At 34.7% G+C, this 19247-nt stretch overlaps 5 protein-coding genes across 9 annotated transcripts; 4 read left to right on the plus strand and 1 right to left on the minus strand.

Moving 5' to 3' along the window:
• Positions 1–3: 3 nt before the first annotated feature.
• AT3G59640 (glycine-rich protein) lies at positions 4–1860 on the plus strand. Of its 2 annotated transcripts, none has more exons than NM_001084845.2 (4): positions 4–233; positions 414–719; positions 1096–1341; positions 1425–1860. In NM_001084845.2, exons 2-4 carry the CDS (start codon positions 456–458, stop codon positions 1653–1655), a joined length of 741 nt encoding a protein of 246 aa, NP_001078314.1. In that variant the 5' UTR covers positions 4–233; positions 414–455; the 3' UTR covers positions 1656–1860. The 2 variants fall into 2 exon arrangements, with proteins under 2 accessions (NP_001078314.1, NP_191523.1); NM_115826.3 differs by having other exon boundaries at positions 4–189.
• A 2623-nt stretch (positions 1861–4483) lies between these two features.
• AT3G59650 (mitochondrial ribosomal protein L51/S25/CI-B8 family protein) lies at positions 4484–5583 on the plus strand. 2 transcript variants are annotated; one of them, NM_115827.4, is made up of 3 exons: positions 4486–4650; positions 4923–5029; positions 5111–5583. In NM_115827.4, the coding sequence occupies exons 1-3, from the start codon at positions 4571–4573 to the stop codon at positions 5281–5283; spliced, it is 360 nt and encodes a 119-aa protein (NP_191524.1). In that variant the 5' UTR covers positions 4486–4570; the 3' UTR covers positions 5284–5583. The 2 variants fall into 2 exon arrangements, with proteins under 2 accessions (NP_001190137.1, NP_191524.1); NM_001203208.1 differs by having other exon boundaries at positions 4484–4650; positions 4923–5504.
• AT3G59660 (C2 domain-containing protein / GRAM domain-containing protein) lies at positions 5526–10064 on the minus strand. Of its 2 annotated transcripts, NM_115828.5 has the most exons (18): positions 9639–10064; positions 9428–9478; positions 9247–9344; positions 8941–9016; positions 8542–8670; positions 8395–8441; positions 8105–8225; positions 7908–8024; positions 7803–7832; positions 7615–7714; positions 7272–7378; positions 6965–7111; positions 6777–6881; positions 6478–6624; positions 6309–6362; positions 6139–6202; positions 5990–6051; positions 5526–5909 (listed from the first exon to the last, which is right to left on the minus strand). In NM_115828.5, the coding sequence occupies exons 1-18, from the start codon at positions 9837–9839 to the stop codon at positions 5781–5783; spliced, it is 1785 nt and encodes a 594-aa protein (NP_191525.2). In that variant the 5' UTR covers positions 9840–10064; the 3' UTR covers positions 5526–5780. The 2 variants fall into 2 exon arrangements, with proteins under 2 accessions (NP_191525.2, NP_001326264.1); NM_001339993.1 differs by having other exon boundaries at positions 5990–6202; positions 9639–10013.
• A 766-nt stretch (positions 10065–10830) lies between these two features.
• AT3G59670 (elongation factor) lies at positions 10831–14081 on the plus strand. Its single transcript, NM_115829.4, has 6 exons — positions 10831–10921; positions 11764–12231; positions 12325–12647; positions 12742–12792; positions 12876–13345; positions 13418–14081. The coding sequence occupies exons 2-6, from the start codon at positions 11840–11842 to the stop codon at positions 13733–13735; spliced, it is 1554 nt and encodes a 517-aa protein (NP_191526.2). The 5' UTR covers positions 10831–10921; positions 11764–11839; the 3' UTR covers positions 13736–14081.
• Positions 14082–15273: 1192 nt separating this feature from the next.
• AT3G59680 (Serine/Threonine-kinase) lies at positions 15274–17402 on the plus strand. Of its 2 annotated transcripts, none has more exons than NM_115830.5 (2): positions 15274–15651; positions 16546–17402. In NM_115830.5, exon 2 carries the CDS (start codon positions 16573–16575, stop codon positions 17176–17178), a length of 606 nt encoding a protein of 201 aa, NP_191527.3. In that variant the 5' UTR covers positions 15274–15651; positions 16546–16572; the 3' UTR covers positions 17179–17402. The 2 variants fall into 2 exon arrangements, with proteins under 2 accessions (NP_191527.3, NP_974463.2); NM_202734.4 differs by having other exon boundaries at positions 16611–17402.
• Positions 17403–19247: the final 1845 nt, after the last annotated feature.

Consider the following 19247-nt stretch of genomic DNA (forward strand, 5'->3'; position numbering starts at 1 on the left):
TTTATTAAACCTGGTTTTCATCGGATAAGACGAAACGACATCGTTTTAATCCACCGCCGTCAAAAACAATTTCTTCGGTCAATTATACCTCTAAGCTTCGAAGCTCCGACTTCTTCGGTCTGTTTCTTATTAAACACACAAACAAGAAAACGCAAAACTAATCCTCTCTCGAATTAGGGTTTCGTCAAGGTATTACATTATTTCACACCCTTATCATCATCTTCTGATTTCTGGTAATCTTCTTTTGATTAGATCTTCCTATCGATTGGTTCAGTCCTTTCTTATTTTCGAATTCTTGATTGGTTTACCGTGGTTGCTACGATTTAAACCTTTAACATACCTAAAAGAACGTTTTTGTTTTTGCTTTTTGTTGTTATTGAAGTTTTTTTTTTTTTTTATTGTTGTTGATGAAGATCCTGGAGTTGATGTATTGAGAGAAGCCATTGAGATAAGAGATGAGCTCTACGCAGGCTAATCTATGCAGACCATCCTTGTTCTGTGCAAGGACAACGCAAACAAGACATGTCTCTAGTGCACCTTTTATGTCGTCATTACGCTTTGATTATCGACCACTCCCCAAATTAGCTATTCGGGCATCTGCATCATCATCGATGTCTTCTCAGTTTTCGCCTCTACAGAATCATCGCTGCCGGAATCAGAGGCAAGGTCCTGTTGTGTGTTTACTTGGTGGGAAGGATAAGTCTAACGGTAGTAATGAGGTGAGATGCTTCGTCTTCATTCTAAGATGTCTTTGCTTATTAGATCATATAAAGATGATGCTTAATCTTTAAATGTTCCAAATTGATCTTTTTGTGTGTGTGTGCGTGTAAGAAGTTCGGCACAGAGTTGAGTTATGTTTCTGATTATAAGTAGTATTGATATGATTCTTTTCTGTTTTATACTTACTTGGTCGAAAGGATAAATCTGATAGTAGTTATGAGATCAGATGATTTCTCTTCATTCTATAGATGTTCTTGCTGAGATTTGAATATTAAATCTTGCAAAAGTGATCTTTTTGTCTGTGTTTGTAAGTTAAGGCACAGAACTTTAGTGCGTCTGATATTAATACGCTCAGTGATGATGTTTTATCATCAGCTATCATCAACATGGGAAGCTATTGAGAAAGCAATGGGGAAGAAATCAGTTGAAGATATGTTGCGTGAGCAGATACAAAAGAAAGACACTGGCGGCATTCCTCCACGAGGACGAGGAGGAGGGGGTGGCGGTAGAAATGGTGGGAATAATGGGTCTGGAGGCTCATCAGGGGAAGATGGTGGTCTTGCTAGTTTTGGGGATGAAACTCTGCAAGTGGTATTAGCAACCTTAGGCTTCATCTTTCTGGTAAGGACAAGATCACAAGCCCGCACAAGTTATCTTTGAATTATAGTATCTTTAGCTTTGATCATTGTTTCTTTTTTTTGCAGTACTTCTACATCATCAATGGGGAGGAGTTGTTCCGTCTTGCAAGAGATTACATTAGGTACCTTATAGGAAGACCCAAGAGTGTTAGGCTGACCCGAGTTATGGAAGGTTGGAGTAGATTCTTCGAGAAGATGTCGAGGAAAAAAGTGTATAACGAGTACTGGCTAAAGATTAAGCGATCATCAACAAGTCTACCTGGTCTGGTAACCCGGGCAAATACAAACGCATCTTGAGATCTTATGTTGATTCAAATGAAATGAAGATAGTGATCGGTTTTCTTACTGGTTTAAGTAGTTTCCCTTAGACCCTTACCCGTGTTTTTGTTTTTGTTTAAGTTACTTTTGCCAGTAGTAAATATTGATGCTCATCGTCACAAGTATTGACTCTGTCGTGTTTACGTAAATGAAAAGTTACCCTGAATGGCTGAATCATATTATATAGAAAAAGTAATCGAAATCGATAACAAGAGCAGAGCATGTAAAGAAGAATACCGAGGAGATGACATAAGGTGTTAGTTAGGGAACCGGAATGAGAGTTTGGAAGTAAGAAGAAGCAACAACACGAGCGTATGCAGACTTGTCTATATCACCAAGGCTACTGGAGGATGAGTGTGACTTAAGATACGACAATGCAACTTCTAGCATCACTTCCACTTCTTTAAAGAAAGTGTCAAAAACAAATGCATCAGACAAACCGAAAAATGACGGCCTTTTAGTTTATCGATTGAACTAAGGGCACCAAACTAACCTCGTCAATTGCCCCTGCTTTAATCTTCGATTGCATCAAACACCATTTCTTGAAATGTACACCTATTGAGGAAGCCAAAGAGATCATTCCACACTATGTGCTTTGCAAAATTTCACACGGAAAAGTAGAAATCATTACTTTGGTTTACTTACCGACTCTTATATCTATAACAGATGAAATTATCTGGGAGGAGATCAAATATCGTTTGCAGAGGCCCTGGCTTTTGATGTACAATGGTTGGGCCTTACTGAGCCAATGACCCCTAGATATCTTTTCAGAGACCTACCTCATGATTCCAGCTCTGCGTCTTCCTTTGAAAGTCAAACTACTTTTGTGGTAATAGCAGCCAGTAGTAAATGTAAACCAAGGCCAAATAGACAAACTTTTTTCGTAACTTTTTTGTATTGATATTAAAAATATTCTGAGATATTACAGACTCCAGAAACATTTCCCGTATCTCGAGTCCGACTTAACACATATAGTAACACCTTTACTTAAACTAACTGGTAAAATGGATCTTTAAAAGTGTTCCACTGGTTTTCCCACTGCAGCTTTGCGACCATCTGCTCAAATAAAAGGATCCATTTTAGGATCTACACAAATTAAATAATTAACTGGTGTAGATCCTATATAGTTTGAGCATATACTTTGAATCTTAACAAATTGTTTCAGATCCAATTTGTAAAAGCTTGCAAGAGCACATATCCACTTAGAAATCGACAAGCATCTATGTATCTACATCACATAAAGCATTTGTTGGAAACATTTACACCACCAAAGAGTGTTCCAACAAATAATGTCCTACGACTAACCTCAAACAACGTTTTTTTTGCTTGAACAATGCTGAATTTTCTGCAGTAGATTCTGGTTTTCTCGCAGATCTTCACGCGAAAATCAAACATCCTTCGATACTAAACTTCAACATTTGAAACTAGTAGCATCTCTTCTGGTACTCTGACGAGGGAGCAGACACTATGGGAATGTAAGGGCAGTTCCAACCTCCCAGACATATTTTAATACCAAATGAACTAAGATTAGAAAGGGTAAGAGATGCGTGTACATACCAGTTATTACTATAATAGTTAGTTTTTATAATTTCAAAACTAAAGAATGTAAAAAATAAGTTAAATTTTTTAAAATATAAAAATTTAAATTAAAACCAGAAAAATCTTATTAAGAACAATTAAGTAAAGGAACTTTTTTTTGTCTTATCAATTAAAAAATATTAACTTCTTATTTTCATAGAAAAAAAATTATTACAATTAAACCCAATACACATGACTATATGAGTTTTATAAGAAAGTAATATGAAAAACAATTGAGTATATAACTTTTTAGTCTAACTTTTGCACGGTAATTTTTAAATTCAAAATCAAAATTTTAATAAATATTTAATCAAATAAAAATTAATATTTTTAATTGATAATATAAGAAACAAACTAACTATTGATTAAAAATATTTAGTAAATTAAAAAAATTAACTTCTTAAGAAACTAACTATTAATATTATGAATAGTTCATATCTTAAAATTGTTTATTCTTTGCACACAAAAAAAAATGTTTATTCTCTTAATTTAGTTTTGAAATTGAAAAAAGCTAACTATTATAATAATTATCTAGACGAAAAAATTGTTTAAAAACAATACAGTTTTTAGATTTTCTATGCAATATTATTAATTACTATTGATAAACTGTAAACTTGAAGAAAAAATAATTGACTATCATTGGTTTAGAATTGTAGAAAAACTGTAAATCACAAAAGCATCATATACATTTATAATTAACTTTTAATATATTTTTTGTATATGTGTGAAAACTCTAAAAGATCGATTATTTACACAAAGAGTAAATTTAAACATAAATAAAACTGAATAATTAATATTACCCCACATGTTTATAAAAACAATAATAATAAAATACTACATCACAAGATTGTTTTGTATGTAGACTCTAAAACAAAATAAAAATTAATTTAAAAATATTCGGGTTACGCCAGGTATATTTTTTAAATTTTATCAATTAAAATATAATTTAATAAATATAAAATTTATGGTTTAACATAAAAATTATTTGAAATAATTAATATGAACTTGAATTAGGGTTTTATTTTTTGAGTGACGTTAATTATTAAAGAAAGAAACAGGAATATCATAAAAATAGTTTCTAGTAACCTTTAAAAAACGTTGTAATTCAGAAAAACGTGAAACCAAACGGGCTACAAAATATATTAAAACACAGAGTACAACAGGCTTTTGGTTTGAGCCCAAACAAGCCCATTTAAATCTATTTAGTCTGTAACATAAGTCACGTGCACCTATCACGTGATCATCTTCTTTCTTCCTTTTTTCTTGTCATCTGTTACACATCGGTTAGGGTTTTAGTTTCTCTTACCGAGATTCAAATGGCGCTTAGAGGAGTTTGGCAGCTCAAGAAACTCGTTGTGAGCTACTGTAATTGGGGTGGTAGCAGTAGAGGCATCAGGTAATTTTGTTTACCTATAATTTGATTTCGCAATCTATGAGCCGTATTTTTTCATTTATCATCGATCTACCATTTTTCCTGTAATTCACTTTGGAACTTGAGACTATCTATACGAATCTATGAGTCTGTACTTGGTATTTGTGAAGCAAATTAACTTTTCATGTCAATGTGGGTTTAGAAATGTGAAGCAAAATGATTTAGTAATGAATCGTTACCATTTCATCCTAGTTTGGTACTACGCATTTTCTTATGATGTGTTGTTAAACATACAGAGCCTTTATGGAATCAGAATTGCCTGCTCTAAAGGAGAAAAACCCGCAGCTCGAAGTAATTACCGAGCTTTCACGGGGACAACATCCTTATTTGAAGGGCATTTACAGTATGTATATTTCTCCTCTATTGAATACAATCCTGATTCAACGGTTGTTGATATTAGCAATTTCACTTGCACAATTCATAGGGAATAGAAATGAAAGGGTAGTGTGTGTGAAGAACATGGATCCTGAAGAAGTGCTTTTGAATGCAACGAGGCTGAGGAACTCGCTTGGACGGAAAGTGGTTAAACTGAGGACCAGACATGTCACCAAACACCCCAGTGTTCAAGGCACCTGGACAACTGCTGTCAAATTCTGAGACTTTCCTGCTAAATTGTTTGCAGGTTTTCATCTTCTAGCTGTTAAATCGAATGTTGCAAGTATCAGGATTGGTCGTTTATCTGTATTGCAACCCCAAGTTGTTTGTACCGTCTGTGACTTGGGACAAAGATGTAGTCTTCAAATGTTTTGCAGTTTTTGCAATGTTTGAATTTTGTCTTGTCCTTCTGGTTGAGTCTATAATAAGATTACACAAGGGTTTAAGGTTATATTCTTTGTTTGCTCTCAGAATTGGAATTGTCACTTACTTTGTATTTGCCAATACAAATAGAGTTGTGAGAGAACCCAAACTTTTCCTTTGTTATTGTCACAAGTACCAGAAATCAGACAAGCCTCTGTAAATATCCATTCATAATTACTGTTACCACATATACACTTTAACATGTAAAAGAAGAAGAAAAATGATGGTGGATGATCTTAATTAGCTGGCTGGAGAATGAAACTTTGAGAAGCTTTTTGATTTTGGTAAATTAGGTTTTAGCTGATGTTTTCTGGTGTTGGAGATGATAGAGCAGACTTGTCTATATCACCATGGCTACTTGAGGAAGAGTGTGACTTGAGATACGACAATGCCACTTCTAGCATCACTTCCACTTCTTTCTTGTACTGTGTAAAGAAAGTGTCAAAAACAAATGCATCAGACAAACCGAAAATGGCGGCCTTTTAGTTTATCGATTGAAACTAACCTCGTCAATTGCCCCTGCTTTAATCTTCGATTGCATCAAACACCATTTCTTGAAATGTACACCTATTGAGGAAGCCAAAGAGATTCCACACAACGTGCTTTGCAAAATTTCACACGGAAAAGTAGAAATCATTACTTTGGTTTACTTACCGACTCTTATATCTATAACAGATGAAGTCTCGTCTTTAGCTTCCAAGCGCCATCGACAGTGGACCTGGTATACAAACAGAATTTATAAAGCATGCCAAGGTAAAATTTGATTGGTGGGTTGCAAAAAGAATCATGAAACAAGAACCACATTTTCCTCATAGGTAACATACCTCAAAGTAAGAACCAAAAGGAACATCATGTGGCTGTTGCACTGTTTCAAAAACCTGAAAGACGGGAAGACAAGTATTATCAGACAGATAATTCTTATTTCATTTTGCCTAAACAACATTAGCAACTACTATATCCCACGGAAAAGAAATTGCAATAAATCATTCCTACCAGCACTTTCTTATCTGGTGATAGAACAACATGCTGCCATTCCGTCACAGCAGTGTCTGGTGGACACATCGGACTATTACAAATGGATCTAAACTTAATCTCTCTAACTTGACCATCATATTCTTCAGCAGTATGCCACGGCTCAATCTAAAAGATAACAAACAGACAATAATGAGGTTCCTGAGAAGTCGAGTCGCAAGAATGCAGCTTTAAAGCATGTAAGCAATTCAGTGGAAACCACAACAAGAAGAGCACATATGTATGAAGACTAATGATCTAGATACCAATGCCAAACTTACATTAAGATTTTTATCCTTCCGTGCAGATCTGTACTCATTAGTATAAGTGGAATCATCAGCCAACAAGACGTTCAGGACTTGCTCAGGTGTACTGGCAAAAACATCCTGCATACAAGAGTATGATGCAAAAATTTCAGAACAATATCTTCGAAGAACTATAGCACTAACAAGACAAACCGAATGTTTACATTGTAGATGTTAACAAGGACTTCTTCTTTGATGAAAGCCTGAAACTTTACAGGTACAGCTGCAGTATCTTCAGGAGCTTTCACTTGTACTTTACCACCTCCTTTCACAGAGCTACTATGAGCACGCAAAGCAGACTGTGCTCTCTCCTATATGGTAAGAAAGTAACCCAACAGATGTAACATGTTAAGACTTCAGGCAACAACATCAAAATTAACTTATTGATTAACCAGCAAATATTGAATACAGCATGCAGTGGAGGACTAACATATAAACGTAAAAATTTATTAATAAAAAATGGAGACAGACCTTCTTTTCGACTTCTAACATTGCATGATAATTATTCACCGCACGTTGCAATGCTTTTAGTGTATGGTTCCTGTTCCAAAATGATGCAAATTTATACCTCACTCTACCTGAAATAAAGAAGGAATTCCACAGAGACATAAACATAACAAAGCACCACTACATATGAAAAACTCCATAAGGTTGGGTCCTACAGACAAATGGCTATGCCAGGAATCAAATGCAAGAATGTCTTGCTGACTTGTGCCGGTAAAACAGTAACTAGCAAAAAGTGTTTGATGAAGAAAAAGAAAGGTATGAACATTGATATGATCACAAATATCCAATAACAAACATTATTACTAACCATCAGGAGTCCCAAGAGGGGGAACACCATGTCCACCAGCACCCATCCGTAGTATGATTGTTATAGCTGGGTTTATCAACGCGTGTTGACTTCTACGAATCTATAATATACAATAAAAGTTATGTATCCTTAGTCCGCTTATCAGTTTAAATCAACAGAAATCCGAGAGATCAAGAAAAGAGTACTACCTCATCTATATCTCCGAGAGGGACAACAACCTACAAAATATGATGAGGAAGTTTTTAGCATTGGTTCAAAGAACTCAATATGTAGTTACTTATAGAAGCCCTGACCTTCATTTGCTTAGAGAAAACATTGGAGTGGAAACATATGTGCCACGCGGAAACATACATTCGGCCATGATACAGGAATGACCTCTCCAGGGCACATGAATAACTGTGCTCGACAACCTAAGGAAAACATACATCGAAGGCATACATTTTTGAACTTTCATATATACTACAATGAGATTTTGTACTAGTTAAGTTACCTCATCCGGGAGGAGATCAAATATCGTCTGCAGAGGCCCTGGCTTTTGATGTACAATTGTTGGGCCTTGCTGATCCAATGTGACCCTTCTTCTACCGGCTCCAGCATATCCAGTTACAGCCCTACCCATCAAATCCATTTTGTACAAAGTTTTAAATCACAAAGGCTACTAGATATCAAGTCAGAGGTGTGGTTCCATTGAAAGTGAAAAACCAGCCAATTAGCACTCTCCTATCTAAACAAGATAAACCCACAGCTTATAGAAAGATTGAAGTAGCACTGGCGGATTACCTAGGAGCATTCACGGGTAGTTTGATTGCATTAATGTTAAGGCAAACCTGACAAACAAAATTAGATTAGCTTCTAAAGAGAAAATAAGGATTCGAATAAAACCATTCAAGAGAAAAATATACAAACGGAAACTAAGGAAAAACACACCTGCCCAGACGGGCTGTCTAATGAGTGCCACACTGGACCCGTTTGGCCTTCACGTTCAACATTAATAGTTACTGAGCCAAGAACAGTACTTTTCCAAATGATATCCCAATCATGAATTGTTACATTAATCTGCCATAACAAATATAATAGTAAATGTTAGAAATAGGTATCTGGTAAACATAACAGGTGCATGTTTTCAAAGTTACTGAATCTATATGTCTATTTTGAAGAATAAGTGTTTTTCATATTTCTTTACCAAGTCATATATAAGCGAAATTCTCATACTAGGAGATATCAAGTGTTTGAACTTAGTGATAAACCCTCTGCCTCATATTCCCATGAGAGTCTAAACAACTTTAAGGTGAAATAAGTTTCCTAAAGCAGTAAATGATATTTAACCTTAGCAGGAAGTTCATCTGTGGGAAAATTGAACTCTTCACCCCACATTGGATTTCTCGAGCCAGGGACCATAGAACTGTAACAAGCACAGAGCTACTACATTAACATTAGACCATCAAATGTGTAAGCACTCAACAACCAAACCACCAATTATATGTTTTCACTTTTTTTAGATGGATAGAGGTTGTTGTTGGTAAGAAGCTAAAAGACAGCGGAAAAGAGCAGGAAAGAAACATGACATCGAAAAAGTTGCTCACATGTTCCTTTGAAAAGTTATAACACTAATTGAAAAGGATATGTAACAACCTGAATCGCTTTTCTGATCCACAATTAACAATAGCATAAGGATCTGATGTTCCATTTAAGTTAGCACCAATTAGATTCTTAGCAGCCAAGAGTTCCACCTGGAAGAAGATCCTCACATTGATGCAATGTTAGTATCCTATCTATGCACAGATGAATCATAAGAATCAGGAGAAGCATTTACCTTGACTATATAAGCAGCATTAGTTTGAGTGTCTCCTCTCAAGTGTCCTATCTACAAAAATAAGTGCAGAAACTGCAAGTCAAAAAATTTGGAAAATTACCCAATTAGAGAAGGGGAAAGCTAAAATTCATTAAGAACCCACGAGATTTCTCCGGCTAAGTAAACTGAGAAACCGATCAATTTAGAGAAATGAAGAAGATGATATAAAAACCTTGTCTTTGTCAAAGGCGTCACCGGAATCGAGATTCTGCATGAGACGAGACCGATCAAATCCAACACCGACGACATCGTCATCTCCGCCTCCTCTGTAAGCGAATAGCCAATAGGAAGCGATTAAAAACACAGAAGCGACCACCGCGACCTCAATCTCCCACGCCGACGGTAATAGAACTTCCACCGCTGACTGTACCATCTCGATCAACGGAGTTAAAAAGTTTAAATTTTTCGAAACGAAAAGCGCGATCAAGAGGATTGTCTAGGGATTTATCCTATGGAGGATCACAACACAGAGAATCAACATTATTCTGGAGAGAAGAAACTTCGCCTTCTTTAGAAGAAGAACAAGTGAGTCAAAAAAGGACAATCGCTGAGAAAGAAAGGATTTTGGAAAGAAAAGTAGAAACTGAGAAATTAGTTGTAAGGACGGAGTTACGGAAATACCCTTGGAACTGTAAACAGTTACTGGCTGTGGGACTCGAGGACTGTGAGGAGAATTCGAGGGTAGTTCTGGTAATTAAGAAACTTCGAACGTAAATAGTAACCGTAGAAAAGTCGTACGAAGACTTTTTATAAACTGAAAAATGAAAAATCTTGTCGTGATGTATATTAACCAAATTTTCTTACTGGTTGAATAAAAAGGGAGGCCAAAAACAAAAATCGAACTAGTCAAATTGAACCAAACCACACTAATTACGTTAAGTTTGGTTTAAAATTTCAATAAAAACTGGTATATGACTCAAATCCGTGAATCAAATTAGAGTTTCTTACTTTTCTATTGACTCAATGGTTTTTATTTGTTTTACTTAGAACAAATTTGTAAAACTATATTAAAAAACATTAAACAAAAGAAACAAGTGTAAATATATACCTTAGATCATTTAATTAAAAGCTCTATTTATAGAAATGTATATTCATATTATTTTTTTTGCATATCTAATTAACAATTAAAAAATCCAAGGATACAATAGATTTGATTTCTAAAACCTAGTAAACCGGATAATGATCCATAATAAGATTAATTCAGTTAATTTATCGGTTCGGTCTTAATAAAGTGGTTTTAATTGTAGAAAAGGCGAATGGAAAGAGGCCACGTGGAAAACAAAGGAGACAGATAGAGAGGGAAGGACCCGTTTTAGGTTTTTTGATTGAGGTATAAATAGATTTCGATCAGTAGACGTTTTTTTAAGTTGCCTTTACACATTCTCTTTTGCTCCTCCTCCTTCTCTCTTACTCTCTTCTCGCCGCAAAACCTCACTTGCTCTCTCTTTCTCTCTGGTATATCTCATTATCTCTCTATCTTCTGTGTTGTTGTATATATGTATAGCTCTAACTTCGATTCTTTACGAGCTCAATTTCTTTGTTTAGATGGTTCCAAATGTTTTACCTTTTTACTTTTTTTAATACCTTTTTGTCTTTGTTGCTGCCATGTGAGCTCAAGCTCTGTTCTTGTTAGTGGGTTAAATTCCTTTCTTTTATGGATATTCTGATTCTTTGAGCATAATTGTTGAGAATTGAAGTCAGTTTTGTCTCGGTTACTCAAAAGTTTCGAGCTTTGTATATTGCTAGTGATAGAGGCAGCTTCAAATCCGAACAATAGGAATACTTAGAGTGGACTTTGATTGTGGTGCCCCTGAGATTTACTCTGTTTATTTGGTTGCAAATATTGTACCTTTGCTTTTACCTGCCATGTGAGCTCCAACTCCGTTCTTTGTCGTTTGCTAGCTTCCCTTTTTTAAATAGTTTTCAGATTCCTTGAGTATAATTGTTCTGAATTGAAGTAGGGTTTTTCTTGGCTGCTCAAACTTTGTAGATTGCTACTTTGCTAGTGATAGAGGCAACTTCAAATCCGAACAAAAAAGATACTTAGATTGTGCTTCTCCTGAGATTACTTTAAAGATTTTACTTTGGCTATGAACAAAAGCCTATAGCTTTGTCTTTTATAGTCTAATTTAAGTAATGAAATCCCAGATTCTTAGTTAATTTAGAGAGGAAAATGGGTAGTTTGAAAGGAAAGTGATGAGATTTCAAGAATTCTACTAAGATTTTATATTGCTTGATGCATTCTACTTTCAACCTGAATGTTAGTAGCAGAGGTACTGACAGTCTTTTATCCGCAGGATCTTTATCGGGGAGCATTACCCGCGTTTTAACTTACGGTTTCCAATGTGAACTAAGAGTGTGTTATCAGTTGTGATGACTGTGGCTGAACCACACATGGAGCTCAACGAAGAAAGTAAGCAATTCGATGTTGAGAGGTTATCGCCAAAGAAAGAGCAAAGTCCTGGAGGAGAACATAAAGAATGTGGTCTTACCAGTGCTAATACAAGTGAGGAAACTGTTACTTCAGTTTCTGGTGGTGAGGAATTGGATGTTGATATAGTTGAATCTGATGAAAACAAGACTTCCACCACTGATGAGGACCCGAACGCTACTGAATACTCAAGCTCATTTTCCGACACTGCATCTGAGAATGCTGAAATGTTGCTTGATGGACTAACCGGAGAAGCTGAGGTCGAATCTCATTATTGGGATGAAACCGATCTAGGTCCTGCTTATGATTCTTTTAGCAGCATTTTTCATTTTAGGTGTGTTTTCTGCCTAAATCCTTCTCGTGTTCTTTCTTTTCTACTGTTCTTGCTGTTCTGTAATTAGTTTTCTCTTCCGTGTGTTTTTTCTAGGAAGAAAAGGCTAACTAACCACTGGAGGAGATTTATCAGGCCACTGATGTGGCGGTCCAAGTGGGTTGAGTTAAGAATTAGAGAGTTAGAGTCTCGGGCATTAGAATATCCGAAAGAGCTTGAGTTATATGATCAAGAAAAGCTTGAAGCTAATATTGATCCATCTGTGTTGGAAAGTTGTGGTGAGGGGATAAAGTCATTGCCTTTCTCTAATCCGTGTTACAAAAAAAGAGCAGCAAAGAAGAGAAGAAAGCGTAAGAAGGTCGAGAGCACAGATGATATAGCTTCATATATGGCATGTCACAACCTCTTTTCTTATATCGGTAAGAGACTAATGTACTTGTAACATTATTAACTCCATAACTCTGTCTTTGCTTTGAGCATATCATTCATATATTGCTGCGGTTTTTGTTACAGAGACCAAGAGATTGAGCTCAGATGGAATGGGATTGGCTGATGACTTTGGTGGTATGTTCACCAAAACTGCAATAATTTCTCATTTTTTTCAGACTCTTAATGTTTTTGGTGTATTGATATGTTACTTGGGACAGATGCAAAAGATCCACGGAGTGATTCAAATGAACCGGTAGACTTAGATGACGCTGACTCACTTTTTCATCACCGAGATGGAGATAGTGTCTTAGAAGAAGTTCTCTGGAAAATCGAGCTGGTGCATTCACAAGTTCATAGATTGAAAACCCAAGTTGATGTTGTTTTGTCCAAGAACACAGCAAGGTTCTCTTCCTCAGAGAATCTGAGCCTTCTTGCTGCAAGTTCTGCACCTAGCCCAACGGTTTCTGCTGGAGGAAATGGAGATGTGATCTCCTTTGGAGCAATTTACAATGCTTCACAGCATATGGCAGATTATGGTCTTGGTGATATAGTTTTCTCATCCGAAGGAGTGATTTCGAGCTATGGGGATGCGTTTCATATTCCTGACATTATTGAAAGCACTGTTGGTCTTTTCGCAGATGCTGATGTTACATTACATCATCACCAAATTGGAGATTCTTGTGAAGATGTAAGTTCTCTTTGATACTTTGAGTTATGTTTCAACGTCTTCTTCCATGTTTTCTGATTCAACTTACTGCAGATTTTGGATAACATCTTGATTCGAAATGGAGTGGCTGAAGAAATGAATGGTGATTTGATGGAAACTAGTTGCCATGACGAAGCCGAGAAAGCAGAGGAAGGAGAAGGAACCAGTGTCCCGCCGTTGCAGCAAACTGAAGAAACAGAAGAATATAACCAAGAAGAGAAATCTTTGGTACTACAAGGCCGTGAAGATTCGGTTCTTAGATCATGCTTAGCCTCTGAAATGCTTGTTCCTAGGAACAAAAGGACAAGAGGTGGAGAACGTAAGGCAAGTTCTTGGTGCAAGAAACATCTCAGCGATCCTGAAAGCCAGTGATTGATGAAAAAAACTCAGTAAGCTTTTGATGATCAGAGTCTTTCCTCTTTGAATCTCCCTTAAATCACAGCTACTATTTTCTACTTCAATATTTTGTTTCTGAACATTCTCTTAGATTTTTCTTTATTTCTGCAGAATCTGTGTGTTCACAGAGAACATTTACTTCTTCTTTTTTTTCATATCATTTTCTTCTTTAGCTTCTTTTCCGTTTTATGATGATGAAAAGTTAGAGTGAAGACACAAACTGTGTATAATAAAGCTTTAGATTGTAGTTCTATCATCTTCTTCGTTTCACTATTATTAATTCTATTTGATGATGAATATAGAGAACTTATTTACTGTTTCACGAGTTTTTGCGATCCAATATTTGAATAAATGTTTGGAACTTATTTATTATATTTTCATGAGATGAAAAAGTATGAAGGTGGATTCTTTGTGTAGCCTTGGTGGCCTCTATCATGTGCCCTTGGTGGGTGATAATCAAAAAGTCCCTACCTCAAGTGGAAATTCATCTGATTCTGATCATCCCAACAAAAAAAAAAAAAAAAATTAATAATAGAAAAAGCTTCAAATTTCAGCTTTACTAGTTGCTTGTTTAAATAATTGTTGGGCATTGAATAAATTAGATTAATTTACAAAACCAACAAGACCAATCATAATGTTGTAGCAGCTTTTTGGAGGTTCTTGGTTCTTGATATAACACCACCCACGATATCAAAATTGAGAACCATGATTGTTTATATACTATCTATTTCTCAATTATCTATGACTTGTTTGAAGCAACTTCATGGAACTCACAAACCTTCTTGCTTGAATTTCTCACATCATTATAACCAAAACTACAAAAGGACTTTGCAAATATATTATTTGATGGACATGCATATATACATCATAATCTCAAATAAAGATAATGGTTTCATTATGTGTAAATATTAGTATATATGTCTAAGCTAATAAATGCGCTAACTATGATGCATGCCCATAATAATCATCTTTCAAAAGAAGATGGTCCCATGAGGTTAACATGATTAATCCAGCACTTAATCCCTTTTTTTTGTTCTCATATATTCTATGTAATCTCTATTGAATGAGGATGAGCATTGAGCTCAAGTAAAGCTTAGCTAGGCAGAACTCAATTATTTCATAAGAATTTATTATATTACAAAGAAAAAATGTTTATATTATCAAGCGACAAAATAAATAATTGATTTCTATGTTAAGAACTTATGGTAATTGTTTTTATGTCACAACTTGAATTACTCCTATATAAAAACAATTACCATAACTAAACAACTAAGATTAAATGACTAAACAATTACCATAACTACACAAAATAATTGATTACTGGTCATTATGTGATTTTCACTTTTGTAATCTAATAACTATACAAAATCATATATTAGACAACAACCATTCAGCTTAAGATTAAATGAATATAACATGTCAAATATTGTGAATCAAGGCTCATATGAATTTTGATGAGAGAAGACTACTCCATAAAGGCTTCCACAGAAAGTGGATCATGAGGACTATGGTAATTGCATTAAAAGCACCAATTCTCTTCACTTTTTCTTTACAATTTTTTGAATCTCTTATCTCACTCTCCTCTCTCTCTCTCTCCACAACTACAAGACTCCTATGACTGTTAAAGCAAGAGAGAGAAGAGAAAACAGCAACTCTTAAAGAATGAAATAAAGAGGAAAACAAAAAAGCTAGTCAATTGTTTAACTCACACTCTCTCGCCCTCTCTCTCTCTCTCCCTCTCTCAAATTCTCTAAAATTGGCTTTGAGCAGATGAAAAGAATCTCCATCTTCTTCTCTATCTCTTGGCTATCTCTCTCTCTAAACTATTCACTCACACAGTCATTCTTCGTCTTCTTCTGTTTCATGCAAGATTCAAAGGCCTCACCTGCAAGGTATGCATATTAAATTCACTCCTTTAGTCACTGCTTACTCAATTTTGGATTTTTGTTTTTGATGTGTTAATACATATTGCAAAACAAAAAACTCACATAATTATGTAACTGTCTGGGGTTTTCTCTTAATAGCAAATTAAAAAAAAAAATACCATATCACATTCTCAATTATTACTAGGAGGGGTCAAATTCTTATAGGTCTATCTATATTATTCAATCCCATGTTTTTTGGAAGTTTTGATTCCAAAACACATATGCAGTCCCAGTTCCTTTGATCATAACTAAATATTTGAAGTACTTAGAAGTTAAAAGACATTAAGATAGATCAATCCAGAGGCATCTTTGTTATCAATGGTGATCAAATAGACTTTGCTATTTAACCCAAAAAAAAAAAAAAAAACTGTTAACTTAGTTTGGGCCTATTGGGCTTAATCTCAACCGTTCTGCCCAATATTATCAATTGTTCGATTCTTTTTCTTCTTTATCGTTGGTTGATCCTTTAAAACGGCCATAAATATTACTAGATACGTATCGAATACAAAAAGGACATGTACCATAATAAAGATGCTTTGGTTTAAATGGGATTCATAGATTTCAGATTCTTTATTTATGTATAGGTTTTATGGATCATATAACACAACTGTCTCAAATAATTACTAATCCATAATTGGTAAATAAATAAAAATCCTAAAACAAATTAATATTTAGTTTCCTTGTTAAAGTCAAAATTAATAGTTTTCTTGTTTCCTTTGATCCTAAACCCAAACTTGGAACCTCTAATCACCCCATTTTTAGAAGTTGAAAGCAAATTAGCTAGCTTCTCCCATTTCAATTCTCTTACGCGCTTTAACGAAAGTGATGATGATGATTCATTTTATGTTAAATTTTTATTAGTACTCAATCATCATCGATAGAAAAGAGATGTGTGAGTGTGACATAAAAAAGGTTATGGCAAACAGAAAACCTTGGTACCAGAGAGCTATGGCGGTTGCCAGATTCGCAACGAATTGGAGAACAATCCCTAAATCATCATCACAACAACAACCAGAGAATTTTCGTCCGTCTCGAAACCCTAGCGTCAACAGCAAGTCATCCAATCATAACCAAATTTATCACCAGCTGAGAAAATGCTCGTCTCTCAAGGTAGCTGCGAATTCTTTCACTAGGGTTTGCCTCTGCGCTCCGATTGGTCCATACGACGACGTTTTTCGGATTCACGTCCCGCCGAGAAGAAGTTCAAGCTATCCTCCGTCGAAGCCTCTTCCTATGGAGACGGCAGTGGCGGTGGCGACGGCGAGGATGAGTGTGGATTCAGGGAGGAGGATATTTAGAGGGAAGTCGTTGAGGGAAAACGCGTTGATGAGGAGATTCGTGGTGGCGGAAGAAGAAGCGATAATGGAGAATAGAAAGAGAGATCAAATGGAGATTGTGAGGAAGAGAAATCAGATGAGGAGGAAGAAGAAGCTTGGACCTAGTCCTCTTAGTCGTATGGTTATCGCTGAAGATCAAGAAGTTTGTCTTCTTTGAAACTTTTTCATCAAGATCAGAGAAACAAAAAAAAACATTGGAAAGATTTTTTTGGTTATTGTAATTGTGCTTTTATTTATTTTTGGATTCAGAGATAATTAAGCAAAATACGCAGCCGTTTAATACCTCTTTGTAAACGGTGCCCTTCTTGTTTATTTAGTTGTTTTCCGGAGTTTTGAATGAAGGATGGAGCTAAAGAGAATTAAAATGGTTTACTAATTTTCTTTTTGGTTTCGTTTAATTTGCTACGCATACGGCATACTATACCGGTGATTAAACTATTCAACTGATTAACTTTGTTGATAGTTTAGTATTCATATCTATTAATGGATGCTTAAGATTGAAGACTGGTTGGTTCTGCAATCGTTCTCTTGATGATCAGAAATAAAATAATTAAGACAATTAGACAATACACTTTATCAAAAAAAAAAGACAAAGACAATATATATATCATCTACTTCCGTTGTATGTGGAATGTTATACATTTGATTTTTTTTTTAAAAAAAATTCAATGCATGTAAGCTAGTCTTTATGATATATTGACAATTGCATGCATGCATCTATATACGTATATACATAATGAAAGTAAGTACTATGTATTCCTCGTAATTACATAAGAAAAAACATATCATGTTACATGTTTAGTTATAGCTTAGCTTGAAAGGTATTCAAAAGCTCGGCTGGCTCTCTGAAATATCATGTGATGTTGTTATACATACTCCAGCATTTCCTCATGTCCCCTGTTTATAATTTGTGTATCCAGATTTCTGTAACTATATACCATTAACAAAAATCTACAAACAGATCCGATATTTAAAAGTTATAAAGATATAATACTTTATTCGAAAGAAAAAAAAAAAGTTCTAATACTTATGTTCAATAATTATATCATGATATCTTGGAGATATAGACTTCGTTGTGGTTCCTTTTTCCCAACTAGTTAAGTATATTTTTTTTGCTAAACTTGGTAAATATTATAAAATGAAAGTTAAGGTATGACATAAGCATTACCTAGAGCTAGGGAGAGTCACCTTGGTAAAAAAGAAAATTAAAATAAACAAGGCTACAATAAATTTACACTTGTGAAAAATTGCTAACTAAGTAATTTAAGTGACTAAATGTAGAAGAAAATAATCATAGTTAATAGAGGACGTGACCATATTTCTCACGAATGCATTCAAATGTACGGAATGCACTAAACAAAATGATGCTTGCATGATTACATATTTACATCTATTGTCAGGATAAATATTTGTTAATTGTATTTATTTATTATATTTTTAATTACGAATGTACAAACTTTTTAGTATATGTTTCAACAATTCAATGGTTTTTTGTTGTTGTTTAAATCGTAGTACATTCAAAAGTCAACAATAAAATTTAAAGTGTATTATTGACGTTCTGCTATATTACAATTACAAAACCACACCTTTTCTTTTTGTTGAAGTTATATTTGAACTCGTCATATGGCTGCTGACTGCTGAATTTTTCTATTTCCACCAGTTAATTCATATGTCCCATGTATCTGTAGTTGATCGTATAAAAAGACACACGCACGCGACTGAGGTGGCGTGTCAGCAGTATATGAAGAAGAAGGAATGTTGGGAAGGAGACTTGTCAGTTGTCACTTTGGGTTAATTGTTTTATTTTTTCAATCTTCTTGCTTGAATTGTATTCCAAGCTCATATCATTTCATTATTTTTCTTACTTCCTTTCTAACATCCACACCGTGATTTCTCTTCTTTATATTACTGATAAAACTCTAAAATATCAATTACACTTTTATATGAAAACATCAATGTCAAGCTGGTTGAGTTTTAGTTTTGTAAATATATGTTTAGTACTCATCTTTGGGCTACCAGATAATGACACAACTTTTCAATCCTAATTAGTATAACTCTATTTTCAAAAATTTAAATAGTACTTAAAACAATTATACCCCGCTTAAACAGAATTTAACTCTATTTTCATAAAAAATTAGAATTTAATTCCAGTACATATTTCAAATATAGTTGATCACTAGTTAACATTTTACATAATAATCTTTTACGTATTTTGAAGATGTATAA

The sequence above is a fragment of the Arabidopsis thaliana genome, chromosome 3 (assembly GCF_000001735.4).
Source record: "Arabidopsis thaliana chromosome 3, partial sequence".
NCBI classification, from domain to species: domain Eukaryota; kingdom Viridiplantae; phylum Streptophyta; class Magnoliopsida; order Brassicales; family Brassicaceae; genus Arabidopsis; species Arabidopsis thaliana.